Below are 26,151 nucleotides of genomic sequence, written 5' to 3' on the forward strand. Positions count from 1 at the left end.
TTAGAGGGGGGTTTGATGAAACAAATGTTGATACTCATGTTTAGCTTTGCTGAAAACCTCAATATATGTACTACTGGTGCCAATGTTTTGGTAATTATTGCCAGTTTCAGAAAACAAACTAACTCCACTCTATCCGCTTCTTAAGGGGAAGAGGGATGGGGGGATTGAGGGTCATTTATGGTGATTTTTCGCTCTCTCTCTTGCCAGAAAAATATACTCGTACCTTACTTACCGGAGGATTGGATTATTTATAGAGATAATTTCTCATGATTATTTCTCAACGAAATTAATTAAGGTAATAAAGGCAGATACAGCAGATAATAATATCAAATTGAATTTCAAAATTCTAATTCTAATTCGATACTATGGACGACTTGTACATGTACAATATTGTATGTACATATCAGTGCACCATCACTTTAAAGCGAGTTCGATGTTCCAATTCGAATAATGAATAATCGGTGCCAGATGATATTTGTTATTTTATTCATTTGTCAAGGTAATTACGTCCTTCCTTATTAAAATATGACATTGACACAAGAAATTGATGACGATAGTATTCCATATAACATATTTCAGAAATAAACGCAGCTCAGTCATCAAACAATGATTCCATGAAATACGATCTTACTAATGTTTTAAACGATGCGATATTAAGACTACTCAAAGGTACTTATTTGTTTGAAAAATTGGAACCAGAAATACTCATACAAGACCCAAAACATCAAAACAATGTATACAAAATTAATAATACCCAAAAACTACAACCATTTGGAAATACAATCAGCTTGAAAAGAATGTTTACTGTCGGATTATCTTCAAATCGCAGCAAGCTATTTACCAGGAATCCGCTAAATACGAGCACAATTCGTTGGGAATTTCCTGAAAATAAATTTGTAAGTGTACCTACCCAGTTGACCACATGCTAGCAAAAAGCTAGCGTTTTATTCGCGTTTTGATAAGTTGCTAGCAATTTACTCGCTTTTTGTGGCCAGCAATAATTGTCTCGCTAAAAGTAAGCGATTTTCTTGCAGTTTTTCGCTAGCAAATTCAATTCTAGCAATTTTCGAGCTGTTTTCCAGCGACTCTCAGCTAGCTTTTACTTCACTTTAACTTGCTCGCCTTATGCTAGCGTATTACTGGCGGATACTTGCTCGCAATTCTATGCTAGGACAGTTCAAGCAATTTTCTCGCATATCTCAGCTAGCTTTTACTTCACTTCATACATGCTCGCCTGATGCTAGCGTATTACTGATGGATATTTGCTTGCAATTCTATGCCAAGAAAGTTCAAGCAATATTCTCGCATATCTCAGCTAGCTTTTGCCTCACTCTATACCTGCTCGCTTAATGCCAGCGTATCACTGACTAATATGTACCATTGTACCTGCTCACAGATGATAGGAAACTTCAGGTAATATTCTTGCATCTCTGAGCTAGCATTTACTTAGCCATCTGGCTCTAGAAAAATGTAAGCATATCTCTAGTTTCTGCATCTGGTGACTTGGCGTTTTTTTTGTAGTCAAATGATAGGAACGTGCTACCAGATCTTATACGCATTTCTCACCAATAAACCTTTTTCTGCGTTATTTATTGTAGCAAAATGCGAGCAGGTATCTTTTACATCCCTCAGCGCGCATACAAAAATCATTAAAAATATTCCTGCATATGACAATAGGAGTAATTGCACCCCCCCCCCGCCGATCTTCCGGGGCAACTTTTTTCTTAAAGGGGACAACAAAATTTCATCAAATGGACATGGAAAGCTGTAATTTACTCTACACTCCAATTTTAACACCCTCTGAAGACGACTTCAGGTGGGTTCAAGTCATTTTAGAGCCTCCAGTAGGCTTTTGAAACTTTAAATTCCCACAACATTAATTTATCAATTGGAGTTGGCAAGCTGAAATTTACTTCGCAGGTTTCAAATGGTTTTGAAGCTTCCAGCTACTTTAAGGAAATTCCAATTTTCCAAAACACGCCATACAACCTTCGAAAAGTCGCTGGAGGCTCCAAAACGACTTGAAATCCACAAGCAGTCGACTTCGTAGCGTATTAAAATTAGTTTGCAGAATGAATTTCGACTCTCCATCTCAGTTTGATGAAATTTTGTGAAAATTTAAAGTTTCAAAAATCTGCTGGAGGCTTCAGGAATTTTCAAAGAGTCGCTGGAGGCTCTAAAACGACTTGAAATTCACCTGCAGTACTTCGTAGCGTATTGAAATTAGTTTTCAGAATAAATTTGAGCTTTACAACTTCAATTTGAGTTTCAAAAATCTGATGGAGGCTCCAGAACTGCTCAAAACAAGTTGAAACCGTTTCCCATCGATTTGGCATGTCGAAAATAGGGTATATCCCAAATTTCAGGTTTCTTGGTCAATTTGGTAAAATTTTGATTTTTTCTCACATTTTGGCCAAAATTTGATTTTTGAAAATTCACCAAAAATCGAAAAAGGTACTTTACCACTTGAAATTTTGACAGGTGATGAATTTTTGCATGATCTTTCGATCTACGTTTGTGAGGTTTGAAAATTTTCGTGCACGTCCTACGAGTATGTTGAAACGCAAAATCTGCGATTTCGGCTGACCTTTCAATCAAAATGGCCGCCATTTTGTAAGTAAGGCCAATTTTTTTCAGCAAGTTTGCTTTAAAATGTTCCTTAGGATGTCCGCTTTAAGGAAAAAGTTGTCCCGGAGGATCGGCGGGGGTGCAATTACTCCCATTGCCGTGGACTAAAATGTTGTTCAAATGTTTTTGAAATTTTTAATTTTGATGGTTTGTTTGATACTTCATTTTCAAATTTTAAATTTTGACAATTTTTCTATTTCAAAAAAAACGTCATTTTTTATTTAATAAAGAGATTTTTCAACCTAAGCGCTAGCATAATGCTAGCGAATTGCTAGCGTCGATCTCTCTCATGGTATAGTTTGCTACTCTTAGATAAAGTGTGTCATCAATTTGAATATAAGCTCAAGGTGGTATCTTGTTGAAAAGTAAGAAGAGTGACATCACTCTTCTTATACTGTCCCAAGATGCTAGCGTTATGCTAGCTCTGAGCTGGGACAGTCGCCTAATTTTTGGAATTTCCTGGAAAACTACCACCTGTTAAAGGTAAACACCCAGAATTTTTAAAAATTAACTAATAGTAATTATTTTACTGATCAAAGTTTTTCTACGCTAGCAAAATGCTAGCTTCTTGCTAGCATAATTTGCGCTAGCGTAAATGGTGCCGGAATATGAGACACTTTTTGCAAAAATTGCTAGCAAATCAGTCGCGATTTAGTCGCATGTACGTAGCAGAATGCAGAGCAAAGTGCCAACAAAATGCTAGCTTTTTGCTAGCTTTGTGCCAGCTACGTGCTAGCTATTTGTGCGCAATTCTGCTACTCTAATGTGACCTAATCGCAACTGATTTGCTAGCATTTTTTTAAAAAAGTGTCTCAAATTCCGGCACCATTTACGCTAGCACAAAATTTGCTAGCATTTGGTCAACTGGGTATGTACTACCACTACCTACCTACATCTTTCAAAATAATGTAGTAGTATCTGCATTAATGCAATTTACATTTGATTACAACTACCTACGTTGTATGGTAGCACATGACCTACGATGAGCTAAATTACCGCATAAAAGGATACGTCCAAGTAGAAGATCCATATTCGTATTGGAATGACGATTACAGTATAAGCGAATTTCATGCAAGATACCACGAATACAAGAATTTATCGATTACAGCAATAAAACCGTTAGCGAACTCAAGTTACAATGAAAATATTTTCTTCAATACATCGTATGACCATTTGGAGAACCCTGACGTAAGTCTAAGTACATAGGTTTAAAAAAATCAGTAGATACCCACCTATTTGAAGAGAGAATAGTTATCATTTTTAGAATTGAAATCTAAATATTACGTGTAATTTCAGGGCATCAAACTGGCAAAGCATCCTGCATTATCTTACGAAGAACATCTCGAGTTGACACACGTAATTGGCTTGGAATTACCATCCATAATGCGCAATTTTTTCATCAATAGTGGCAATTTCACGCCACTATTGGACGAAATATTCAACCTGAACCCAAAACAGCATATCATTTCAGCCCATCCTGATTTTTTGACCAACGAACAATGGTACTATTACCACATACCAGACATTTATTACATATACCTGAGTTTCCAAAACATCATCATCGAAGGATTGTCGAATTTCGAATCGTACGCGAATAATAAACCGAGGAATTATGATCGATATGAATTCGACAACGACGACCACCACGACCTTATTGTTTACACCCTACATGTAAAGGATGTACGAGGAAATATGACTTTACATCCGCATTTTAAATATTCATACGAGTACGAGTATTTTAAACTGAACTTCTGCATTGGTAATCTTTACATATCGTTTGCACCAAAAAATGAGGAATTTCACGTCGAGGCACAAGACTACTCCATCGTCGAAGATACTCCTCGGTCTCCCACAGTGATATCTTCGTGGTTATCGAAACATTCAACGACCATTATTCAGGTTCTCGAATCAGAAATCATAGATTTAGTGAAGATGCCATCGAAGATAAGTGAGTAAATACTAAATACACACAGAAAAAATTACTATCTGGGTACATTGACAATCACTCTCCACAAAAAAATAAATAGGCTGGTAAGGGTTGGGGTTCGAGAATTTTTAAAAATTATTGAAGGCTTTAGGATGACCTAAAACTCATAATCGTATGCAAAAGAAGTTGTTGACTGGTACTTATTGTTCCCCTCTCCCTCTCCTCCGCACAGCCAAAAAACCAACTCGAAGACGCTATTGATAACTTCATCCCTCAATTCTTATGATATCGTTGGTAACATCTGTGTGTTTTATTATTTAATACTTACCAAGGTTTCTAACCGTTACGATGTATTTTACGATTTGTTTCCATTCAAATGTACAAAGGAAAACCATGTTCGTTGTGCCCACAAGTGCCTAGAATGGAATTCAATTTTCTGGACGTTTTGAAGAATTTTGTCAACTAATGACAAGACAATCCTGAACCTTAACGGATCAAGGGCAAACTATCAAGTAAGTAATGCACTTGAACAAGTAAAAACAAACACCACTCTAATGAATTATGAGTAATTTTATTTGCAGAATAATTGGCTCAAGTACATAGTTACCTACAGCATTTCTACGAGCAAAGACTTACAATATTTACCTGGCTACATATAACGAGTACCTACATTTGTTGAATTTCAATTCGAATATAGGCACCGGTTTTAGAAAAATTTTCAATTACTTATCTGAATAATGTCAACTAAAATTACAATTAGGTACTTAATAAAATAAGAAAAAAATACCTAAAGTATCTAACAGGATTTTTTTTAGCAAAAATCTCTACTTTTTCACTACTTGAGTTTTTCACTACCTCTCTAAAACCAAATTTTTGGAAAGCCCTCCCCTCGACCCCCCCCCCTTCGTACGCGTAAAAAATAAACAAAATCAAATTATTCGCAGAAACGTTTATTGAAATTGGAATAAAATTTGTATACTTATGTACAAAGTATTTTTTAATTTCAATACATTTTTTTCAATAATTTGAAGGTTTTTGTTGCGTTTTTAAAATTTTAAGTTTTTTTTACACCTTTTCACTACTTTCACTGCTTGTTAGATACCCTGTATTTTGAAAAAAATGACGTTAAAGTTAATTGGAGAGTTTTGAGACCAATTTTTAGAAAATTTTAAATTTCTAAAATATACTCGAAGGTTCCAGAACAGCCTGAAACCACCTGTTAGACTGTATACAAGCAGTATTGCAATAGGATAGAGGATGAGAAATATTCCTTAATGAGTGAAAGATTACCAGTAACCTTATACGGCTCTTTGTAATATCAAGAAGGAACTATTTACACTTACCCCTTGCTAGCTCTGCAGCTACCACTATAGTGTCGGATATGTCAACATAAAAACCAACCAATGTATTAATTAGGCTCACTTTTGTGAAATAATAACACATTCGTTAGTTACTCCAATGTAATCGTTGTATTAAATTACATTCTCTTAATTACAAGGTTTTCTCAAATATATACATTTCGCCAATATACAAATTCACCAAATATAGTGTAATTAGAACAGAGACACTATGCTCGACCACCTAATCACGTTCAAATTAACCAATGAAGATACAAATTCACCAATCCCTAATAAGGGCAAACAGAGTAGAAAATACGCTTTCAAACGATTAACCCAGTTGGGTGAAAATCTGCTCTTCTGCCAATAAATACACGGTAAAGAGCAGTTTAATTGGCGTTTTATACTTCAACGCGACTTTCAACTGCTGCCATGCAGCAGATTTTACAGTTTTCAAAATCGCGCTTCAATTCACGGGTGTAATTTGAAGCGACTTTTTAGGTTGTCACATCCAAGTGCTCTGGTGGCGTAGGTAGCAAGGATTCCACTCACAGATCCGGGGACTCGAGTTCGATCCCTGCTGGTGCCAAACAATTTTTCAAGAATATTGATCAATGGCAGATTTTTACGAGTAAATAAAATACGCGCCGATTAATGGGCAGAAAAAGCATTGGTGTAAAGTGTTAAATCTCCTGCCCACGTTTTTATGCCGAGTAAGAGCAGATTTTCACCCAACTGGGAAGTCACAGGAAAGCGGACTAAATGCTCAAGTCCTTTGATTCATAGATCGCCTAAGTATGGGTCTGTACTAAACTCACATATCTACCTCGACGGATGAACAAGAAGTGATTTCGAGATCGAACCTAGCTAAAGTTATACCTAAAAGTACCTAAAAGTTCTGGAATCGATCTCGAAAGCTGATAGGCTACCGCTACTTTTACCAAAAGATGGAGGGAAATATGATAACCAATAATATTACAGTGTTATAAATGCGAACTCCCCCGCCCATATAATAATATTAACACGGACCCCCTGCTGGGATTTGATAATACATACTATGAATTTGCAAGTACCTACATCTTACCTTAATAAATCAAAGGACCCCTAAGTTGTCAAGACCTAAAGGATGGAATTAACCAAGTCCTATAGGATCTTCACCAACTTACGAATCATTACAAGATGCACTGAGAGGACAGTGAGGCCATAATGCCACCTTACACACCATAAACTGACTCGCACTAAATAAATTTCATTTAAACAACACTCAATTGGGTAAAATGTTGTGAAAATTTCAATTTTCGAGGGTGCTCTATACAGAACTACCATTCAAAATGGTTCGAAACCGGTTCCAATTGATTTGGAGGTTCGAAAACAGGGCACACACAAAATTTCAGTTCTCTTGGTCTATTTGGTAAATTTTTGATTTTTTTTTCATTTTTGACCAAAGTTTGATTTTTTAAGAATTTACTAAAAATCAAAATCGTTTGTGAACTCAAAAATTTGATCTACTGTTTCCTAATTCATATTCGGAAAATCAGATCACATCAATTCAAACCTGATGGATAATTATTTCAGCTGATTTTCAAATTCCGGAATTTCAGAATATATATATTTTTTTAATTTGCTATTGAAAATAAAAGGTCACAAGTGTAGAAATGACTTACGTAACTTTTCTCGAAAGGATTATAAAATTACTCACTTATTCTCATACATTACTTCATATTATTCTATAATTTTTGGAAGGAAATTTGTACTCACCTGAAACAAAGAAAAATTAAGGCGAATTAGTTAGTTGTAAAATTATTAATCAATCAACAGATACACAAAACAATTATGGTCGAAGGGTCAAAGTAAAAATTCTGACGATCTCGGCAGTTTAATAAAGAGCCAGAAATGAATATTCACGAATAAAGTATCGTAAAAATTGTAAAATTGATTATGAAAATCACTCAAGTCAAAAATATCAAAAATTGAGGGACGATCAAGAAATGACCAAAATGTGAGAAAATGTCTCATTGGGTAAAATTTTGCACAGACTGCTTAAGCGCTTAGATTATTGAAAAATACAAAAAAATTGATAGGAAATTTTCAAAGTTGAATGATGCTTTGTCAAAACTGCAGAAAGTGTCATAAAATTTGTCAAATGGACCCTGCCCACCTCTCTTATAATTAAAAATTACCAGGAGTTGAAATCATGATAACCGACGGATTTTTTTTTTTGTTAAAAAAATCACTACTTTTTTCAACCAAATTTTTAGTAAGCCCTCCACTCGACGTCTGCTCTCCCTCCCTCAACACACACAAAATCAACAAAGTCAAATTTTTCACAGAAAAATTTTCAAAAAAATTGAAATTGGGATAAAATCTGTAAGTATTATAAAGTATTTTTTGATTTCAATCAAAATGAATGAATTAGTGTATTTTTTTTTACATTTTTTTCACTACTTTTTTGACTAAATTCACTACTCCACTCCGCCAGCTTCAAGTGGGATTGCAGTGCCGATGATAATGATTTTTCACTTCCTCTTGACAGAAAATATTACGCAAGGAATATTTCTAAACGAAATTAAGTACGCGAATTCAATTAAATGACCGATAAATCAGATAATATCAAATTGAATTTCAAAACTTGAATTTTAATTCAAATCACACACGAGAACGACCTATAATCTTGTCCAATTTTACATAGAAGTACACCATCCCTTCTCAGTAAGTTCGACGTTTCAACATGAATAATCCGTGGAAGCTGATATTTGTTATTTTATTTATACGTGAAGGTAGGTAATTACGAACTATACATTTTGAAAATAGTTATTCCTTTCTTATTAACATCAAACATTGAAAATCACACATTTCAGAAATTACCGCAACTCAGTCATCGAAAAATAATTGCACAAAATACGATCTTACTAATGTTTTAAACGATGCGATACTAAAACTATTCAAAGGTACCGATTTTTTTGAAAAATTGGAATCGCAGATAATCCTGAAAGACCTTAAATTTTTACATGATGTTTACAAAATTAATAATACTGAAAAACTACAACCATTTGGAGATACAATCGACTTGAAGGGATTGTATATTTCTCGATTGGTTTACGGCCCCCTAATCGGCGGAGAAAATCCGCGAGATACGAGTACAATTCGCTGGGATTTTCCTGAAAATAGACTTGTAAGTGTAATACTACCCAACCTATCTCCTTCCAAATACCAGTATCCACATTATTACGATCCACATTCAATTTCACCTATACATTTTACGGTAGCGCATGTTCTACGCTGAGCTGTATTATGGTATAACAGGATACGTCCAAGTAGATGAAGAATCATCATCATATCGATATAGGGAGGATGGCAGCGCCAGCAAATTTGAGTTAGATCACAACAAATACAAGAATTTTTCTATTACAGCTACAAAACCACCAACAAAACAAAGCTGTAATGAAAGTATCCTCATCAATACATCGTATGATTATTTGAAAAACCCTCCAGTAAGTAATGATTGCGTTTAACAAAGCAACAGTAGGTACTTAGTACCCATCTATCCGAATGTTAAGAATAGAAATCTAAATATTACGTGGAATTTCAGGGTATCAAATTGGCAAAGCATCGTAAATTATCTTACAAACAACATCTCAAATTGTCATACATAATCGGCTCGGAATTACCATCCATAATGCACCATATTTTCAACGATAGTGGCAATTTCAACGCGCTACTAGGTGAAATATTCAACCGTAACCCAAAACAGCATATCATTTCAGCCTTTCCCGATTTTTTGACCAACGAACAACGTTACTATTACCTCCTACCAGACATTAATTTCATGTATATGAGTTTCAAAAATATCACCATCAGAGGACTCTCGAATTTCGAATCGTACACGAACCTTAAACATTATCTTTATCGTGTATTCTCCGACCACATCTTTGTTTACACCTTATACGTGAAGGATGTACGAGGACACATGACTTTAGAACCCGGATTTGACCATTTACCACATTTTCAGCTGAATTTTTTCATTCCTAATCTTAACATGCGGTTTGTTCCAAAAAATAAGCAATTTCGCGTAGAGGCACACAACTACTCCATCGTTGAAGATACTCCCCAGGCTCCCACAATGATATCTTCGTGGTTATCGAAATATTCTACGAGCATTATTCAGCTTCTTCAAACAGCAATGACAGATTTAATGATGCCAATGGAAAAAAGTGAGTAACTAAACACCTACAGAAGCCATGTTTTTTAACAAAAAGTAACTTATATTGTTCACCTACCTACGTATGTAGCCACTGAAGTAGTTTAGTGACATGATTCATTCAGCATTTGAGTTTTTGCCAAAATTTCATTTAAACAAAGAAGCGATTATGAGATAAAAAATCATGATCATCTGACAACTCCTCAATGCTCATAAAAGTCATTCCGTGTTAGTCGGGGAGCCCACTTAAGGATAAATTGCACCCCCCCCCCCAACTTTTTTCTCAAAGGGGGAGTCCTAAGGAACATTTCTAGCCCTTGTACTCAAAAAAAAAATTGGCCCTACTTACAAAATGGCGGCCATTTTGATTGACAGGTCCGCCGAAATCGCAGATTTTGCGTTCCAACATAGGACTTGCTCAACATTTTTTAAACTGTACAATGGTAGATCGAAAGATCAAGCAAAAGTTTATCACCTGTCAAAATTTCAAGTGCCAAAGTGCGTTTTTCGATTTTTGGTGAATTTTTGAAAATCAAATTTAGGCCAAAAATGTGGGAAAAAAATCAAAATTTTACCAAATTGACCAAGAAAGCTGAAATTTGGGATATACCCTATTTTCGACATGCGAAATCGATTGGAAACTGTTTCAAACCGTTTTGAGCAGTTCTGGAACCTCCAGTAGATTTTTGAAACTCGAAATTCCCACAAAATTTCACCAAATTGGAGTTGGAAAGCTGAAATTTATTCTGCAAACTAATTTCAATACGCTACGAAGTCAACTGCAGGGGAATTTCAAGTCGTTTTGGAGCCTCCAGCGATTTTTTGAAAATTATACTACAGCCTCCAGTAGATTTTTGAAACTTTAAATTTCCTAAAAATTTCATCAAACGCAGGTAGAAACTAGAAAGTCAAAATTCATTCTGCAAACTAATTTTAATACGCTACGAACTCGTCTGCTGGTGGATTTCAAGTCGTTTTGGAGCTTCCAGTCACTTTTTGAGAGGTCTTATGGTGTTTTTTGGAAAATTGAAATTTCCAAGAAGTAGCTGGAAGCTTCAAAACCATTTGAAACCATCATGTAGTCGACTTCATATCGTATTGAAATTAGTTTGCAGAATAAATTTTAGCTTGCCAACTTCACTTGGTAAAATGTTGCGGGAATTTCAAGTTTCCAAAATCTACTGGACGCTCCAGTAATTTTCAAAAAGGCGATGGAGGCTCCAAAATGATTTGAACCTCCCTGAAGTCGTCTTCAGAGGGTGTTAAAATTGGAGCGTAGAGTTAATTTCAGCTTTCCATCTCCATTTGTGAACATTTAAAGTTTCAAAAATCTACTGGAGGCTCCAGTAATTTTCAAAAAATCGCTGGAGGCTCCAAAACGACTTGAAATTCCCCTGCAGTTGACTTCGTAGCTTATTGAAATTAGTTTGCAGAATAAATTTCAGCTTTCCAACTCCAATTTGGTGAAATTTTGTGGGAATTTCGAGTTTCAAAAATCTACTGGAGGTTCCAGAACTGCTCAAAACGGTTTGAAACAGTTTCCAATCGATTTCGCATGTCGAAAATAAGGTATATCCCAAATTTCAGCTTTCTTGGTCAATTTGGTAAAATTTTGATTTTTCTCCCACATTTTTGGCCTTTTGATTTTCAAAAATTCACCAAAAATTGAAAAACGCACTTTGGTACTTGAAATTTTGACAGGTGATAAACTTTTGCTTGATCTTTTGATCTACCTTTGTACAGTTTGAAAAATGTTGAGCAAGTCCTATGTTGGAACGCAAAATCTGCGATTTCGGCTGACCTGTCAATCAAAATGGCCGCCATTTTGTAAGTAGGGCCACTTTTTTTTTGAGTACAAGGGCTAGAAATGTTCCTTAGGACTTCCCCTTTAAGAAAAAAGTTGTCCCTGAGGATCGACGGGGGGGGGGGGGTGCAATTTATCCTCAAGTGGGCTCCCCGACTATGTCAATTCGTCCAAGAAGTGGTGAGGGAAGTTGTTGATTTTTTTGAATTTTCTCCTGTGGAAAAACCTTTCGAAGAAATGACCAATGGTGCAAATCGCACCCCTCCAACCCTTTTTTAAACGCTGCTAGGGGTCTCAAAGTTTTCAGTAGGTAAACCTAATCAAAATTCGAAAAAATTCGAAAAATAAGCTAATTATAATTTTTTTGCTATAAGTGTAATTTTTATCAACATTTTCATGAAATACGTCAGAAAGAGGTCAAAATAAGACAACTGAATAAATTTGAACTTTTTTTGATGTTTGGAATTGAAAATTGAATTTTTTCGAATTTTGATTTTTTGTGATGAGTTTATTTCATCGAGTGAAAGGGGTTTTTCAATGAATACGTACATAATAATAGGGGTCAAATGGGCCAACTTCGCCAAACAAACAGTTGCGATAAGGCCATTTTTTGGCACCAGACAGTTATCGACTCGGCCACTCTAAAGTGTTGTAATAAATGTCCCAAATACGAATCCGTGGGTATTTAACCCAAAATGAACATTTTTTGAGCTTCAGGGGTTCTCAAAGTTGTGAATAAGAAAAAAATGTTAGGAACCCGAGTATTATTTTCGAAAATTTTTTAGTGTAAAATATCTGTTTGAACCAGATAAAGTTATGGGAGTTGATTTTTCCATTTTCAACTCTCGGGGGTAGAAATTGGGTGGTTTTAATTTTTGGAAAATTTTGGAACCACCATTTTGAACCTATCCCTGTGAACCCCACTAAAAGGCTTTTTGCAGTTTATCAGTATCTGAAAGACCTCCATCCCACCAAATTTTGAGCTCATTAAAATTTTCCGCCAGGGTACTCAAAAACCCAATTATTTTCCAATTTTCTCGTAATTTCGATACTTTGGGAACCCATGGAAAAACTATAACACTGCGATTTGCGTTGAACGTAACGTTTAGAGATACATCATATTCAATTATCTAGATGAAAAAGTATAACTAAGCTCCCTTAATATTCGTAATTTTGAACCGTTTTTTAAGAGCACCCCACTTTAGGTTTAGGCACCCCTAAAAAAGGCGTTTGGCGTTTGTATGCATATTTTTCAAATAAATCGAATAATTTACATTTGAAAGACACCAGCAAGTGTTCGATAATTTTTCATTTGATTTTACCTAAAATTTCAGAATTTGGCGCAAAAATAAAGCTCATTTATGAAAGATAGTTTTCCAGGGGTTCCCAAAATATCGAAATTAGATACGAAAAATTGGAAAATTGTAATTTTGAATACTAGCAGAAAATGTTATTGAGCTCAAAATTTGGCAGGATGGAGGTCTTCAAAAATAATACCCAGGGTTCCTAAATTTTTTTTTATTCACAACTTTGGGAACCCCTGGAGCTCAAAACTGGTTATTTGAGTTAACTAACCACAGATTCGTACTTGGGACATTTATTATAAAATTTGAACAGTGGTCCAGTCGATAACTGTCTGGGTGCCAAAAAATGGAAAAATTTATAAAATGTAAAAATGTTCAAAAATCAGCCTTACAATAACTCAATTGATTTCTTCTCAAATTTCAAAAATTATGCTCTCACGATCCTGATTGGTTCCGTTCCAACCGGAGAATGTCAATTCAAAAGGTTCCTTAGAAAAAAAAAGAAGGAAAGTGATGCTAAAAAAAAAAACAATGAATAATTATTGGTTGGAATGCAATAAAATTTGGCATATGTAGGTATAATCCACATCTCATAATCGAATACAGAAGACCTTTTTGGCTTCTTCTCTTTCTTTTCCTCCCCTCACCCCTCCCAAAAAAAGAAATTCGAAGAGAAGCTATTGGCAACTTCATCCTCCAATTATTAGATAGATATAAAATCGCTTGTAAGCCCTGTGATGTTCTTTTGATGCCCTACCAAGCATTCTAACTATCATAATGTATTTTACGATTTGTTTCCATTCAAATGAACAAAGATAACTCAATTCCACTGTCGCCCCAACTGGCTGAAATGGAAGCTTCGTTCGGAGACATTTTGAAGAACTATACTATCTGACAAGACGTTCCCGAACCCTGCCGGATCAAGAACACAATATACTCGTACATGTAGGTCTTGAATTCCAATGGATTTTTTTCGAGTGATTTACAAACTAATTTTTTTGTGTGGATTTTTTGTAAAGATTCAGAATAAAGAATTCAGCCCTGGCGATTTCAAACTGATTTCAAATTTGTTTCGAGTTGAATCTTTTTTTAAGTGATTACAACAAATTTTTTCGGGTTGATTTCTATGTTATATTTTCATTGTGTTTTGGAATGAATTCTTCAGTTATTTGGAAGAAGAAGAATTCTTGCTCCATATTAGTATACTTTTCGCTACAAGGTTCCTTATCGACCTATTCAGTGAAAACTTCAAATTTCGGCATTACAACGAGAAATTGCAATCGCTGAAAAAAAACTAATCCCACTCTGTCAGCTTTAAGGGGGATTGGAAAGCCAATGATGATGATTTTTCATTTCGTCTCGCCAGAAAATATTACGCAAGGAGGCAAGGATCATTTTCTAAACGAAGTTAGGTATTCTAATTTAAAAAATATCGATAAAGCAGATAATATCAAATTGAATTTCAAAACTTGAATTTTAATCCAACACTACAAACGACTTAAATAAACATGTGAAATCATACATAACAAGCACCTACACAATCTCTTTTAAGTGAGTTCGACGTTTTAACATGAATAATCCGTGGAAGCTGAACCTGATGTTTTTCATTTTATTTATACATGAAGGTAATTATGAACTTTATATATCTATTTTGAAAATATTCCTTCCTTATTAACATCAAACATTGAAAATCACATATTTCAGAAATTACCGCAGCTCAGTCATCGAACAATAATTCCACAAAATACGATCTTACTAATGTTTTAAACGATGCGATACTAAGACTATTCAAAGGTACTGATTTGTTTGAAAAATTGGAACCCGAAATAATCCTGAAAAACTCAAAACATCTAGACGCTGTTTACAAAATTAAAAATACTGAAAAACTGCAACCATTTGGAGATTCAATCGACTTGAAGGGATTGCATACTACTCGATTAGTTTACGGCTCCCAAACAGAAAATCCGCCGGATACGTGTACAATTCGCTGGGAATTTCCTGAAAATAGATTTGTAAGACGTGTATTACCAACCTAACTCCTTTCAAAATATGTACTAGTAATAATACCCGCATTAATACAATCCACATTCAATTTCATCTACGTTTTTACGGCAGCACATGTTCTACGCAGCGCTGTACTATTGGATTTATGGATACATCCAAGTAGAAGAATCATCGTCATCATATCGATATTGGGATGATGACACCGTCAGCAAATTTGATTTGGAATACATCAAATACAAGAATTTCTCTATTACAGCTACAAAACCACCAACAAACCCCAGCTGTAATGAAAATATCGTTGTCAATACATCGTATGAACATTTGGAAAATCCTTATAAAGTAAATAATGATTACGTTTAAAAAAGAAACAGTACTTAGATACCTACATATTTGAAGAGAGAATAGTGATCATTTTAAAAATTGAAATCTAAATATTACGTGTAATTTCAGGGTATCAAACTGGATAAACATCGTAAATTATCTTACGACCAACATCTCGAATTGACATACATAATTGGCTCGGAATTACCATCCATAATGCACCATTTTTTCTTCAAAGTTGGCAATTTCAACACCGTAATGGGCGAAATATTCAACCTGAACCCAAAACAGCATATCATTTCAGCCTGTCCCGATTTTTTGACCAACGAACAACGCTACTATTACCTCCTACCAGACATTAATTTCATGTATATGGGTTTCAAAAATATCACCATCAGAGGACTGTCGAATTTCGAATCGTACACGAACCTTAAATCGTATATTTATGCACGTTGGTGTCCCGACTACATCTTTGTTTACACCCTACATGTGAAGGATGTACGAGGAAACGTGACTTTAGAACCCGCGTTTGAACATTTACCACATTTTCAGCTGAATTTTTTCATTCGTAATCTTAAAATATGGTTTGTTCCAAAAAATAAGCAATTTTGCGTAGAGGCACACAAGTACTCCATTGTCGAAGATACTCCCCAGGCTCCCACAATGATATCTTCGTGGTTATCGAAATATTCTGCAAGTATTATTCAGCTTCTCCAATCAGCAATGACAGATCTAATGATGCCAATGGAAAAAAGTGAGTAACTAAATACGTACAGAAGCCATATTTTCGGACAAAAAATAATTGTTATCGTTCACCTACCTAGTATAGCCATTGACGTAGATTAGGGACATAATTCATTCAACATTAGAGTTTTTGTCACAGATGAAATTTCAATATTCCGTTTGAAACAAAGAAGCGAGTAGAGATTAAAAATTATGATATCTGACAATCTCTCAGTGTGCATGATACAAATACCAGTCTCCAAGTCTCAGAAAAATGTGAATTATTTGGAGGAAGAAGGGGGTGGTTGATGACAAAAAACTGTACACCTTTCAAAGATACATATGAGGCACGCACACCCTCCCCCCCTTCCAAACGTGAATGCCGAAATTCAGATTATTTTCAAACATTTTTTCAGTGTAAAATATCTGTTTGAACCCGATTAACGTTATGCGAGATGATTTTTTTTTATTTTCGACCCTCGGGGGCAGAAATTGGGGAAGCTCTTTTTTTCGTAATTTCGAAATTTTTGGAACCCCTGGAAAACTTGGAACCAACGATTTGCGCCAAATGTAACGTCCTGAGGCATCTATTCAATTATCTAGATAAAAAAGTTGAATTAAGCTCTCTCAATATTCGTAATTTTGAACCCTATTTTTTAGAGCCCCACACTCACTTAGGGACCCCTAAAAATGGCGTTAATGCATATATTTTTTCTAATAAATTGAATAGGTAATTTTCATTAGAAACACACCTACAAGTGCTCGATAATTTTTCATTTGATTTTTTTTTTTGACCCAAAGAAGCTCAGTAATTATATGTATATGAAAGATAGTTTTCCAGGCGTTCCCAAAATATCGAAAATTAGGTACGAAAAATTGGAAAATTGGATTTTTTTAGTGCCAGCAGAAAATTTTATTGAGCTCAACATTTGGTAGGATGGAGGTCTTTCAGATACTATGAGCTGTAAAAAGTTTTCGAACGGGGTTCAAAGGGTTAGGTTCAAAATGGTGGTTCCAGAATTTTCCAGAAATTAAAACCCTCCGATTTCTGCCCCCGGGGGTTGAAAATGGAAAAATTCCCTCGCATACCGTTTATCGAGTTCAAATAGATATTTTACGTTATAGTGGAGTGGCAAATGAAAAAAAAACTGCATTTGATGAAAGAAGCGTGAATTTTGGTATGATGAATTTTTGAACCAAAATGAAGTTTTTAAGACCGGGAGCCACTCGAGCTCCCCCCTCCTCCGAGGGGGGTGGGGCTTACAATTTTTAAAATTTTCCTGTGGATAGAGTTTTAATCAGAAATTCAATATTATGGTGTCTGCTGTTAGATATTGATCAGAACTTTCTATTTTCATCATTGAAACCACCGTCCCCCCTCTCCCCCTTGCGTGGGGCTCAGCCCCCCAAATTGTGGATCTGGAAGACGTTGAGACTCGGAAATGTAATTTTGTGAAAATATACTACGTAAAGTGTACAAATAATTTTGGTGATTCATTTTTTGGCTCCCTCCCCCTTCTGCCCCCTGTGGCACCTCAAAACTTGAAAAACGCGCAAAATTGCCACTTTAAATGCCAAAACATGGTGGAAACGGTGAGCTAAATGCTAATTCTTCTTGAAACTGGTAAGAAACATTTATTGAAAGCAGTACGTAACGCAAAAAATGATGACTCCCCCCTTTACGCGCCCCCATAAACCCCTAATTGCAAAAAATACCCTACTGGTCAAAATTCCATCAGAATTGAAATATTACGCCAGTTACTGTTCAATATTGATCGATATGTTCCGCTAAAAGTGTCGGAATCATCGCATACCTCCCACCCCCTCACGGGGGCAGACCCCTAAAATGTGGAGTCGATGAAAAACCCACTTATGGAACTGAAATTCTGTAAATATGTACTTCTCTGGTCATGGGAATATATATAATGGTCCATTTCATCAATTACATTCCTCACCCCGCCCCACCCCTCCCCCTTTATATACCAGTATACTAAATTTGATCAAAAAGTAACCCCTCCTGCTTTGTGGCGCGCTCCATAGGAAGGGTACAGAAGTCGTTTTACACTGAATGGATAGAGAATTTCATCAGATTTCCAACGGTATGTTTGTGATCATTGTGAGATAAAAACAAGCGAACCTGTGTCCAATAAAGTGAATGAAGGTTTGGGTTGCTGGTCCATGCGAAACCAATTTTTGAATTTTTCATCTCCTACTTTGTGCCACGCTTCAGAGGAACGTTACATTACAGAAGTTTATACTCGATCAATAGAGAATTTTATCAGCTTTCCAACGGTATGTTTGTGATCATTGTGAGATGAACGCAGGGGTGACCATTTGTCAAAAATTCAACTTCTTGCTTGAACCATACGCACCAAGAGCTTCATTCACTTTATTGGACACAGGTTCGCTTGTTTTCATCTCACAATGATCACAAACATATCGCTGGAAAGCTGATAAAATTCTCTATCGATCGAGTATAAAACAACTTCTGTAATGTAACGCAACTTTGTAATTTTTTACATTAGGACTTTAGCAGGACATTTTTTAAACACTTGGGATTTTTCAAGAAAAGGGGGGGATGGAAGAGGCAAAATTTTACATTACAATTTTTCGCTTTCCAATGTCTTCAAATATTCCAAGATTTTTTCAAGCAAACTGATGTCGAGAATATAATTTTGTCATTTCAATTTTTGATTTTATTTTCATCTTCAAGGTTCTTGTTACTGTAATGATTGTAATGAAATTGGGCGAATAAAGAACTTTTTTCAAAATTAAAAATTGAAAAAAATTAATGGAAAATTTGAACATTTGGAAAAAAATAATAGAGTACAAATTCTTCGAAAAAGCTATTGAAATTACGTAGTATTTCGAGGGGGGCATACATCCCAAGCGCACATTGAATGAAAAAAAACACATCTCAAGCGCAAATCGATTTGTACATCATTAGCGCAAATGCATTAAAAAAATGCATCCCAAGCGCAACAAAGAACGCCGCTATCAATACACTTTCCCGGTTTGCTTTACTTAGGGGGTTTCAAACTGTTGGTAGTGTTGGTCAGTAACGCAGTTTATGTAGGTATGTAATACAACTTACAAGTACATACAAGGGGTGTTCCAAAAGTAACGCCTCCAAGCTCATAGTTTGAGTACTGAAACAGAACTTTCCATATGCGGAAGTTTCTCTATCTGTGGTACCCACCTTCCATGCTAATATCAACCCAAATGCTCTCGGGGGCCATTTCTCCCCTCTCATGCGCCTATAGGCTGTATCTGTATGTATTTTTCAGAAAACCCTTTTTTTTTTGAATGACTGTAGTTCCACCCCACGCTGTAGATACAAAAAAAGTTGATACATCATTAGATCGGAAATTTGACGTAGATTCTTTTGTCTAGCTACATATTTTTCGCTAAAATGCAATGAGGGGGAGAAAATGGCGAAAAACGTGTTTTGAGGGGCTAAAATCCACCGTGCGAAGATGCACCAGGTGGATCGGGGATGGGTCCACATATGTTGTTTAGGTTTGTTAGCAATTTTGTTTGGGTTTGCCCCCATAAAGTGCTTTACCGACTGTACTATGTAGTTATATTTATCCTTATCCAAGTATTTAATAACTTTCCATGTGATTTTTCTGTGATATCAAATTTACTTATACAATCTTACATGCTTATTAGTTTTGTCGATTTCTTTTCATTTTTATAGGCAACCTATTTTGGGAACCCCTGTTTATGGAAAAACCGTTTTACCCTTCGCGGCATTCTTTGTTGCGCTTGGGATGCATTTTTTAATGCGTTTGCGCTTGCGATGTGTAAATCGATTTGCGCTTGCGATGTGTTTTTTGTTAGATCATTAGCGCTTGCGATCTACGCCCTTCGAGGGGTATAAAAACGTTGTTTTCTTGGGTGATGAATGAAGAAGTTTATTATTTTTGGGTAAAGCATGAACCAAAACTAAGGAGTCCAATAATTAGAAAAGAAAAAAACTCTCTCCTTATTTTTAAGCTTTATATTCACTGAAAGAAATGAATAGCAAAACGATGCAATGAGCACCGCAAAACGCGGTAATTTTGGTATAGGAATTGAATATAGAAATCAATCCATCTCAGTTCGGGAATGGTTACCACTCTTGATGCACTTATTACATTACTAATGTAATGAGTGAATCAAGAGTGGTAACCATTCCCGAACTGAGATGGATTGATTTCTATATTCAATTCCTATACCAAAATTACCGCGTTTTGCGGTACTCATTGCCATTCATTTCTTTCAGTGTTGCAAAGATCTTTTCAAAAAGTACAACTTTTCATCATCAGGCAAGAAAGCTTAAAAATAAGGAGAGATTTTTTTTTGTTTTCCAATTGTTATTTTTGCTTCAAAATTTTATAACTTGAATGATTATTTTAAAAAAAATTCATACTTGAAAAAAAAAGCAAACGATCCCGAGTGAAGCGAGACCAAGAAAGCTTTCAAAAATTCATGTTGCAAGAAGTAAAAAATAGTATTTTATCCTACTAGTAAAATAAAGTGATGTTTGACGATTTTTGAGGTTTATTTCCTGAGCAGAGCGAGGGAAAGTAATTAAACATACCGTTGGAAAGCTGATGAAATTCTCTATCCATTCAGTGTAAATCGACTTCTGTACCCTTCCTATGGAGCGCGCCACAAAGCAGGAGGGGTTACTTTTTGATCAAATTTAGTATACTGGTATATAAAGGGGGAGGGGTGGGGCGGGGTGAGGAATGTAATTGATGAAATGGACCATTATATATATTCCCATGACCAGAGAAGTACATATTTACAGAATTTCAGTTCCATAAGTGGGTTTTTCATCGACTCCACATTTTAGGGGTCTGCCCCCGTGAGGGGGTGGGAGGTATGCGATGATTCCGACACTTTTAGCGGAACATATCGATCAATATTGAACAGTAACTGGCGTAATATTTCAATTCTGATGGAATTTTGACCAGTAGGGTATTTTTTGCAATTAGGGGTTTATGGGGGCGCGTAAAGGGGGGAGTCATCATTTTTTGCGTTACGTACTGCTTTCAATAAATGTTTCTTACCAGTTTCAAGAAGAATTAGCATTTAGCTCACCGTTTCCACCATGTTTTGGCATTTAAAGTGGCAATTTTGCGCGTTTTTCAAGTTTTGAGGTGCCACAGGGGGCAGAGGGGGGAGGGAGCCAAAAAATGAATCACCAAAATTATTTGTACACTTTACGTAGTATATTTTCACAAAATTACATTTCCGAGTCTCAACGTCTTCCAGATCCACAATTTGGGGGGCTGAGCCCCACGCAAGGGGGAGAGGGGGAACGGTGGTTTCAATGATGAAAATAGAAAGTTCTGATCAATATCTAACAGCAGACACCATAATATTGAATTTCTGATTAAAACTCTATCCACAGGAAAATTTTAAAAATTGTAAGCCCCACCCCCCTCGGAGGAGGGGGGAGCTCGAGTGGCTTCCGGTCTTAAAAACTTCATTTTGGTTCAAAAATTCATCATACCAAAATTCACGCTTCTTTCATCAAATGCAGTTTTCTTCTGTATTTCAGCTGTTTGCCACTCCACTATTAAAAAAGTTTTCGAAAATGTAATTCAGTGGTTCTTAAAATTCATGTTTATTCACAACTTTGGGAACCCCTGAAGCCAAAAAATTTTCATTTTGGTTTAACTATAACCACGGATTCGTATTTGGAACATTTATTACACTATTTTAAGTCCGGTCGAGTCGATAACTGTCTGATGCCAAAAAATGGCCCAAATCGGGACTCCTCTTCCTCCCCTCCCCCTCCAAAAAATTAAATAAGCGATTGGTAACTTCATCCTCCAATTATTACACATAATATCGCTTGTAACATGCATCTGTGTTGTTTTATTAAGACCCTGCCAAGCATTCTAACCATCATTATGTATTTTTCGATTTGTTTCCATTCAAATTAACAAAGATAATTCAATTCTATTGTCGCCTCAACTGGCTGAAATGGAAGCTTCGTTCGGGGAAATTTTGAAGAATTGTACCATCTGACAAGACGTTCCTGAACCCTAACGAATCAAGAATACAATCGTACTCGTACATGTAGGTCTCGAATTCCAATGAATTTTTGTCGGACGTGATTTACAAACGAATTTTTCGTGTTGATTTCATGTGGATTTTTTGTAATGATTCAGAATAAAGTGCTCAGTGATAAGGTTCCTTATTGGTCTGTTCAGTGAAAACTTCAAATTTCGGCATTATGACGAGAAATTTCAATCACTGAAAAAACACCAAATACATTCTGCCAGCTTTAAGGGGGATTGGAAGGCCAATAATGATGATTTTTCACTTCCTCTTGCCGGAAAATATTACGCAAGGAATGATTCTGAGCGAAGTTAGATATTCTAATTTCAATAAAGATCTATAAAACAGATAATATCAAATTGAATTTCAAAACTTGAATTAGAATTCAACACTACGGACGACTTATAAACATGTCCAATTAAACATAACAAGTACGTATTCATCATCCCTTTTAAGTGAGTTCGATGTTTCAACATGAATAATCCGTGGAAGCGAATATTTGTTATTTTGTTTATATGTCAAGGTAATTACGAACTATAGATTTTGAAAATATTCCTCTTCTTATTAACATCAAACATTGAAATTTATCACGATTAAGTATATTTACTCCGTCACACATTTCAGAAATTAGCGCAGCTCAGTCATCGAGCAATAATTCCACAAAATACGATCTTACTAATGTTTTAAACGATGCGATATTAAGACTATTCAAAGGTAGTGATTTTTTTGAAAAATTGGAACCCGAGGTACTCATAAATGACGGAAAATTTGAATACTATGGTTACAAAATTGATAATACTGAAAAACTACAACCATTTGGAGATACAATCGACTTAAATACAATGTATACTCGTCGAGTATGTTTCAGCGACTTAATGATGACAAATCCGCCAAATACGAGTACAATTCGCTGGGACTTTCGAGAAAATAGATTTGTAAGTGTATTACCAACCTACCTTCTTTCAAAGTACCTACTATAGTATCTGCATTAATGCAATTCACATTCGATTTTACTTATTTGCGGTACCTAGCGCATGTTCTATGCTGAGCTGTATTATCGGATAACAGGACAAGTCCAAGTAGAGGAATCATCATCACCATATCGATACAAAGATGACGACGATGGCAGCGCCAGCAAATTTGAGTTAGATTACAACAAATACCAGAATTTCTCGATTACAGCTACAAAACTGCTAGTAAACCCAAGTTTTAATGAAAATATCATCATCAATATATCGTATGATCACTTGGGAAATCCTAAAGTGAGTAATGATCGCGTTTAGAAAAAAAAACCGTATGTACCTAAAACTACCTATTCATTTTTAGAATTGAAATCTAAATATTACGTGTAATTTCAGGGTATCAAACTGGATAAACATCGTAAATTATCTTACGAACAGCACCTCAAATTGATATATATAATTGGCTTGGAATTATCGTCCATGATGGACAATTTTTTCAACAATTGTGACGATTTCAACGCACTACTAGGCGAAATATTCAACCTAAACCCACAACAGCGTATTATTTCAGCCTATCCCGATTTTTTGACCAACGAACAACGCTACTATTATCTCGTACCAGACATTAATTTCATGTATATGAGTTTCAAAAATATTACCATTAGAGGGCTGTCGAATTTCGAATCGTACACGAACCTTAAATCATATAAGTATGAATGTATACTCTCCGACCACATCTTTGTTTACACCCTACATGTGAAGGACGTACGAGGAAACATGACTTTGGAACCCGGATTTGAACATTTACCACATTTTCGTCTGAATTTTTTCATTCGTAATCTTAACATATTATGGTTTGTTTCAAAAAATAAGCGATTTCGCGTCGAGGCACACAACTACTCTATCGTCGAAGATACTCCCCAGGCTCCCTCATTGATATCTTCGTGGTTATCGAAATATTCTGCAAGCATTATTCAGTTTCTCCAATCAGCAATGGCAGATTTAATGATGCCAACGAAAAAAAGTGAGTAGGTAAACAAACACGTATAAAAGCCATATTTTCGAACAAAAAATTATTTATATTGTTCACCTGCCACTGAAATAGTTTATTGACATGATTCATTCAGCATTTGAGTTTTTGTCACAGTCACCGATGAAATTTCAAATTTTCATATGAAACAAAGAAGCGAGCATGGTAGAGATTTTTTTCATGGGAGGAGTGTGATTTTTTTGGCTTGAAAAAAATCAAAATTTGAATGCTTTTTATTTTTTCAGAAATTTTAGAAGCAAAAAGGCCCATACGAAGTGAGGGCAAAAGCTCTCAAGATTTCATATTTCGATAAGTAAAAGATTATTTTTTTTCTACGAGTATTAGAGGAGTTTATTTTTGGATTTAAACATTTTTTCAAGTTTGAATAATAAATTTTTAGAAAGTTCGATTTTGAAAAAAATTTATAATTCAAGTAGGTATCTATGTAGTATGTACCCTGTACCCAAAATTTTGTTTTCTTACAAGAGGTCAGTTTCTTAATTGCATTCGACATTTTTAAAAATTAGGATGACAGATAATTACTTATTTTCCACGTGCAGAAATTCAGAAACAGAAGAACTGTATTCAGCCCGAGCAAAACAAGGGCAAACAATTTCAAAAATATGTTTTTCAAGGTCCATAAAAGTCGGCAAAAAAATCTCTTTAATAAGACTAAAAATTTTCAAAAATTGACTTCGTCGAGTCTCAGTAAAATTGGCGAATTTTGGCAAAGTCGACAAATTTTCAGACTTTTTCAAGATTTGACAACTTGGGGCGGGTAGACCCGGTAGACCATCCCCCCCCCTGGTTTCGTCACTATAATCGCTTGTAACATATACGTTATTTTATTAATACTCTACCAAGCTTTCTAACCTTCACAATTTTTTTTACGATTTGTTTCCATTCAAATGTTTTAAGGTAATTCAATTCCATCGTCACCACAACTCGCTGAAATGGAAGCTTCGTTCGGGGAAATTTTGAAGAATTGTACCATCTGACAAGACGTTTCTGAACTCTACTGAATCAAGAACACATTCATACTTGTACACGTAGGTCTAAATAATATAGCAAACCATCGAATAGGAAATGCACTTGAACAAGTAAAAACAATTACTATTCTAATGTACACATGCACATAAAATTTTATTTGCAGAACAACCGTCCTAAGTACAGAATTTATAAGAGCATAGAGTAAGTATTTGATGAAGTTCAACTCGAACATGCTTGAATAAAGTCCATCTTAAATTAGTTAAATTACATTCGATAAAAAAAAGAATGAAATGCCTAATAATAAATCATGTCAAAAGACTTTCTTTTTATCTTTTTTTTTAACCCAAATTGTCACACAATTTTTTCAATTTTCAGGAAACAGGGAAACGAAGTGAGAGGTGAATGGAAGCCTTGAGGCTTGAATAGATTGAATCAAGAAATCAAGTCGATAGTACTAAAATTTTGAAGCTCTGTGCCCCCCTCCCTGGTTTCTCAAATCTTGTCACTTAATCGATATAAATTGTAATTTTTTTAAAAATTCTTTTTCGAATTAAGTACTTATCTACGTATACTTAGCTCTGAAATTTCCAATTTTTCGAAAACCAAGATTTCAAAGAAAACCTCCAATTTGATTCAAGTCCATTTTTCGATCAATAATTTTTGAAACTACTTTCAATCACGTATATAAACACGCTGTAAACAGATATTTCTTCTCAATTTCAGCAGTCCCAAGAAATCAATCTTCCGCCTAATTACATACAATTTCAATTGCTAAAAAAAAAACAACTCCACTCCGCCAGCTCTCAAGGAGATTGGAGGGCCAATGATGGTGATTTTTCACTTCCTTTCGCCAGAAAATATTA

At 35.4% G+C, this 26,151-nt stretch overlaps 3 protein-coding genes across 6 annotated transcripts; all 3 read left to right on the forward strand.

Moving 5' to 3' along the window:
• The first annotated feature begins 368 nt into the window (after window positions 1-368).
• Window positions 369-6,015, forward strand: LOC135837097 (uncharacterized). Its single transcript, XM_065352258.1, has 6 exons — window positions 369-499; window positions 580-896; window positions 3,598-3,816; window positions 3,925-4,576; window positions 4,942-5,067; window positions 5,137-6,015. The coding sequence occupies exons 1-5, from the start codon at window positions 451-453 to the stop codon at window positions 5,019-5,021; spliced, it is 1,317 nt and encodes a 438-aa protein (XP_065208330.1). The 5' UTR covers window positions 369-450; the 3' UTR covers window positions 5,022-5,067; window positions 5,137-6,015.
• Window positions 6,016-8,501: 2,486 nt separating this feature from the next.
• Window positions 8,502-14,257, forward strand: LOC135837098 (uncharacterized). The gene is made up of 5 exons (XM_065352259.1): window positions 8,502-8,669; window positions 8,751-9,064; window positions 9,159-9,383; window positions 9,482-10,103; window positions 14,014-14,257. Exons 1-5 carry the CDS (start codon window positions 8,621-8,623, stop codon window positions 14,091-14,093), a joined length of 1,290 nt encoding a protein of 429 aa, XP_065208331.1. The 5' UTR covers window positions 8,502-8,620; the 3' UTR covers window positions 14,094-14,257.
• Window positions 14,258-14,583: 326 nt separating this feature from the next.
• LOC135837101 (uncharacterized) lies at window positions 14,584-25,482 on the forward strand. 4 transcript variants are annotated; one of them, XM_065352262.1, is made up of 10 exons: window positions 14,584-14,823; window positions 14,903-15,210; window positions 15,314-15,541; window positions 15,653-16,277; window positions 22,194-22,829; window positions 22,931-23,241; window positions 23,338-23,568; window positions 23,665-24,292; window positions 25,217-25,347; window positions 25,452-25,482. In XM_065352262.1, the coding sequence occupies exons 5-9, from the start codon at window positions 22,781-22,783 to the stop codon at window positions 25,294-25,296; spliced, it is 1,299 nt and encodes a 432-aa protein (XP_065208334.1). In that variant the 5' UTR covers window positions 14,584-14,823; window positions 14,903-15,210; window positions 15,314-15,541; window positions 15,653-16,277; window positions 22,194-22,780; the 3' UTR covers window positions 25,297-25,347; window positions 25,452-25,482. The 4 variants fall into 4 exon arrangements, with proteins under 4 accessions (XP_065208334.1, XP_065208333.1, XP_065208337.1 ...); XM_065352265.1 differs by having other exon boundaries at window positions 14,586-14,823; window positions 22,194-22,324; window positions 22,417-22,829; window positions 25,217-25,482; XM_065352261.1 differs by having other exon boundaries at window positions 25,217-25,482.
• The last annotated feature ends 669 nt before the right edge of the window (window positions 25,483-26,151 follow it).

Source organism: Planococcus citri, chromosome 2 (genome assembly GCF_950023065.1).
Source record: "Planococcus citri chromosome 2, ihPlaCitr1.1, whole genome shotgun sequence".
NCBI classification, from domain to species: domain Eukaryota; kingdom Metazoa; phylum Arthropoda; class Insecta; order Hemiptera; family Pseudococcidae; genus Planococcus; species Planococcus citri.

Bases quoted from the DNA above. Each gene is read 5' to 3' on its own strand.
- LOC135837097 (XM_065352258.1), top strand. From the start codon at position 451: ATGAATAATCGGTGCCAGATGATATTTGTTATTTTATTCATTTGTCAA. The intron at 897-3,597 runs GTAAGTGTACCT...GTTGTATGGTAG, and splicing joins AATTTCCTGAAAATAAATTT to CACATGACCTACGATGAGCT. The intron at 3,817-3,924 runs GTAAGTCTAAGT...GTGTAATTTCAG, and splicing joins ACCATTTGGAGAACCCTGAC to GGCATCAAACTGGCAAAGCA.
- LOC135837098 (XM_065352259.1), top strand. From the start codon at position 8,621: ATGAATAATCCGTGGAAGCTGATATTTGTTATTTTATTTATACGTGAA. The intron at 8,670-8,750 runs GTAGGTAATTAC...CACACATTTCAG, and splicing joins TATTTTATTTATACGTGAAG to AAATTACCGCAACTCAGTCA. The intron at 9,384-9,481 runs GTAAGTAATGAT...GTGGAATTTCAG, and splicing joins ATTATTTGAAAAACCCTCCA to GGTATCAAATTGGCAAAGCA.
- LOC135837101 (XM_065352261.1), top strand. From the start codon at position 22,781: ATGAATAATCCGTGGAAGCGAATATTTGTTATTTTGTTTATATGTCAA. The intron at 23,242-23,337 runs GTAAGTGTATTA...TGCGGTACCTAG, and splicing joins ACTTTCGAGAAAATAGATTT to CGCATGTTCTATGCTGAGCT. The intron at 24,293-25,216 runs GTGAGTAGGTAA...AAATGTTTTAAG, and splicing joins AATGATGCCAACGAAAAAAA to GTAATTCAATTCCATCGTCA.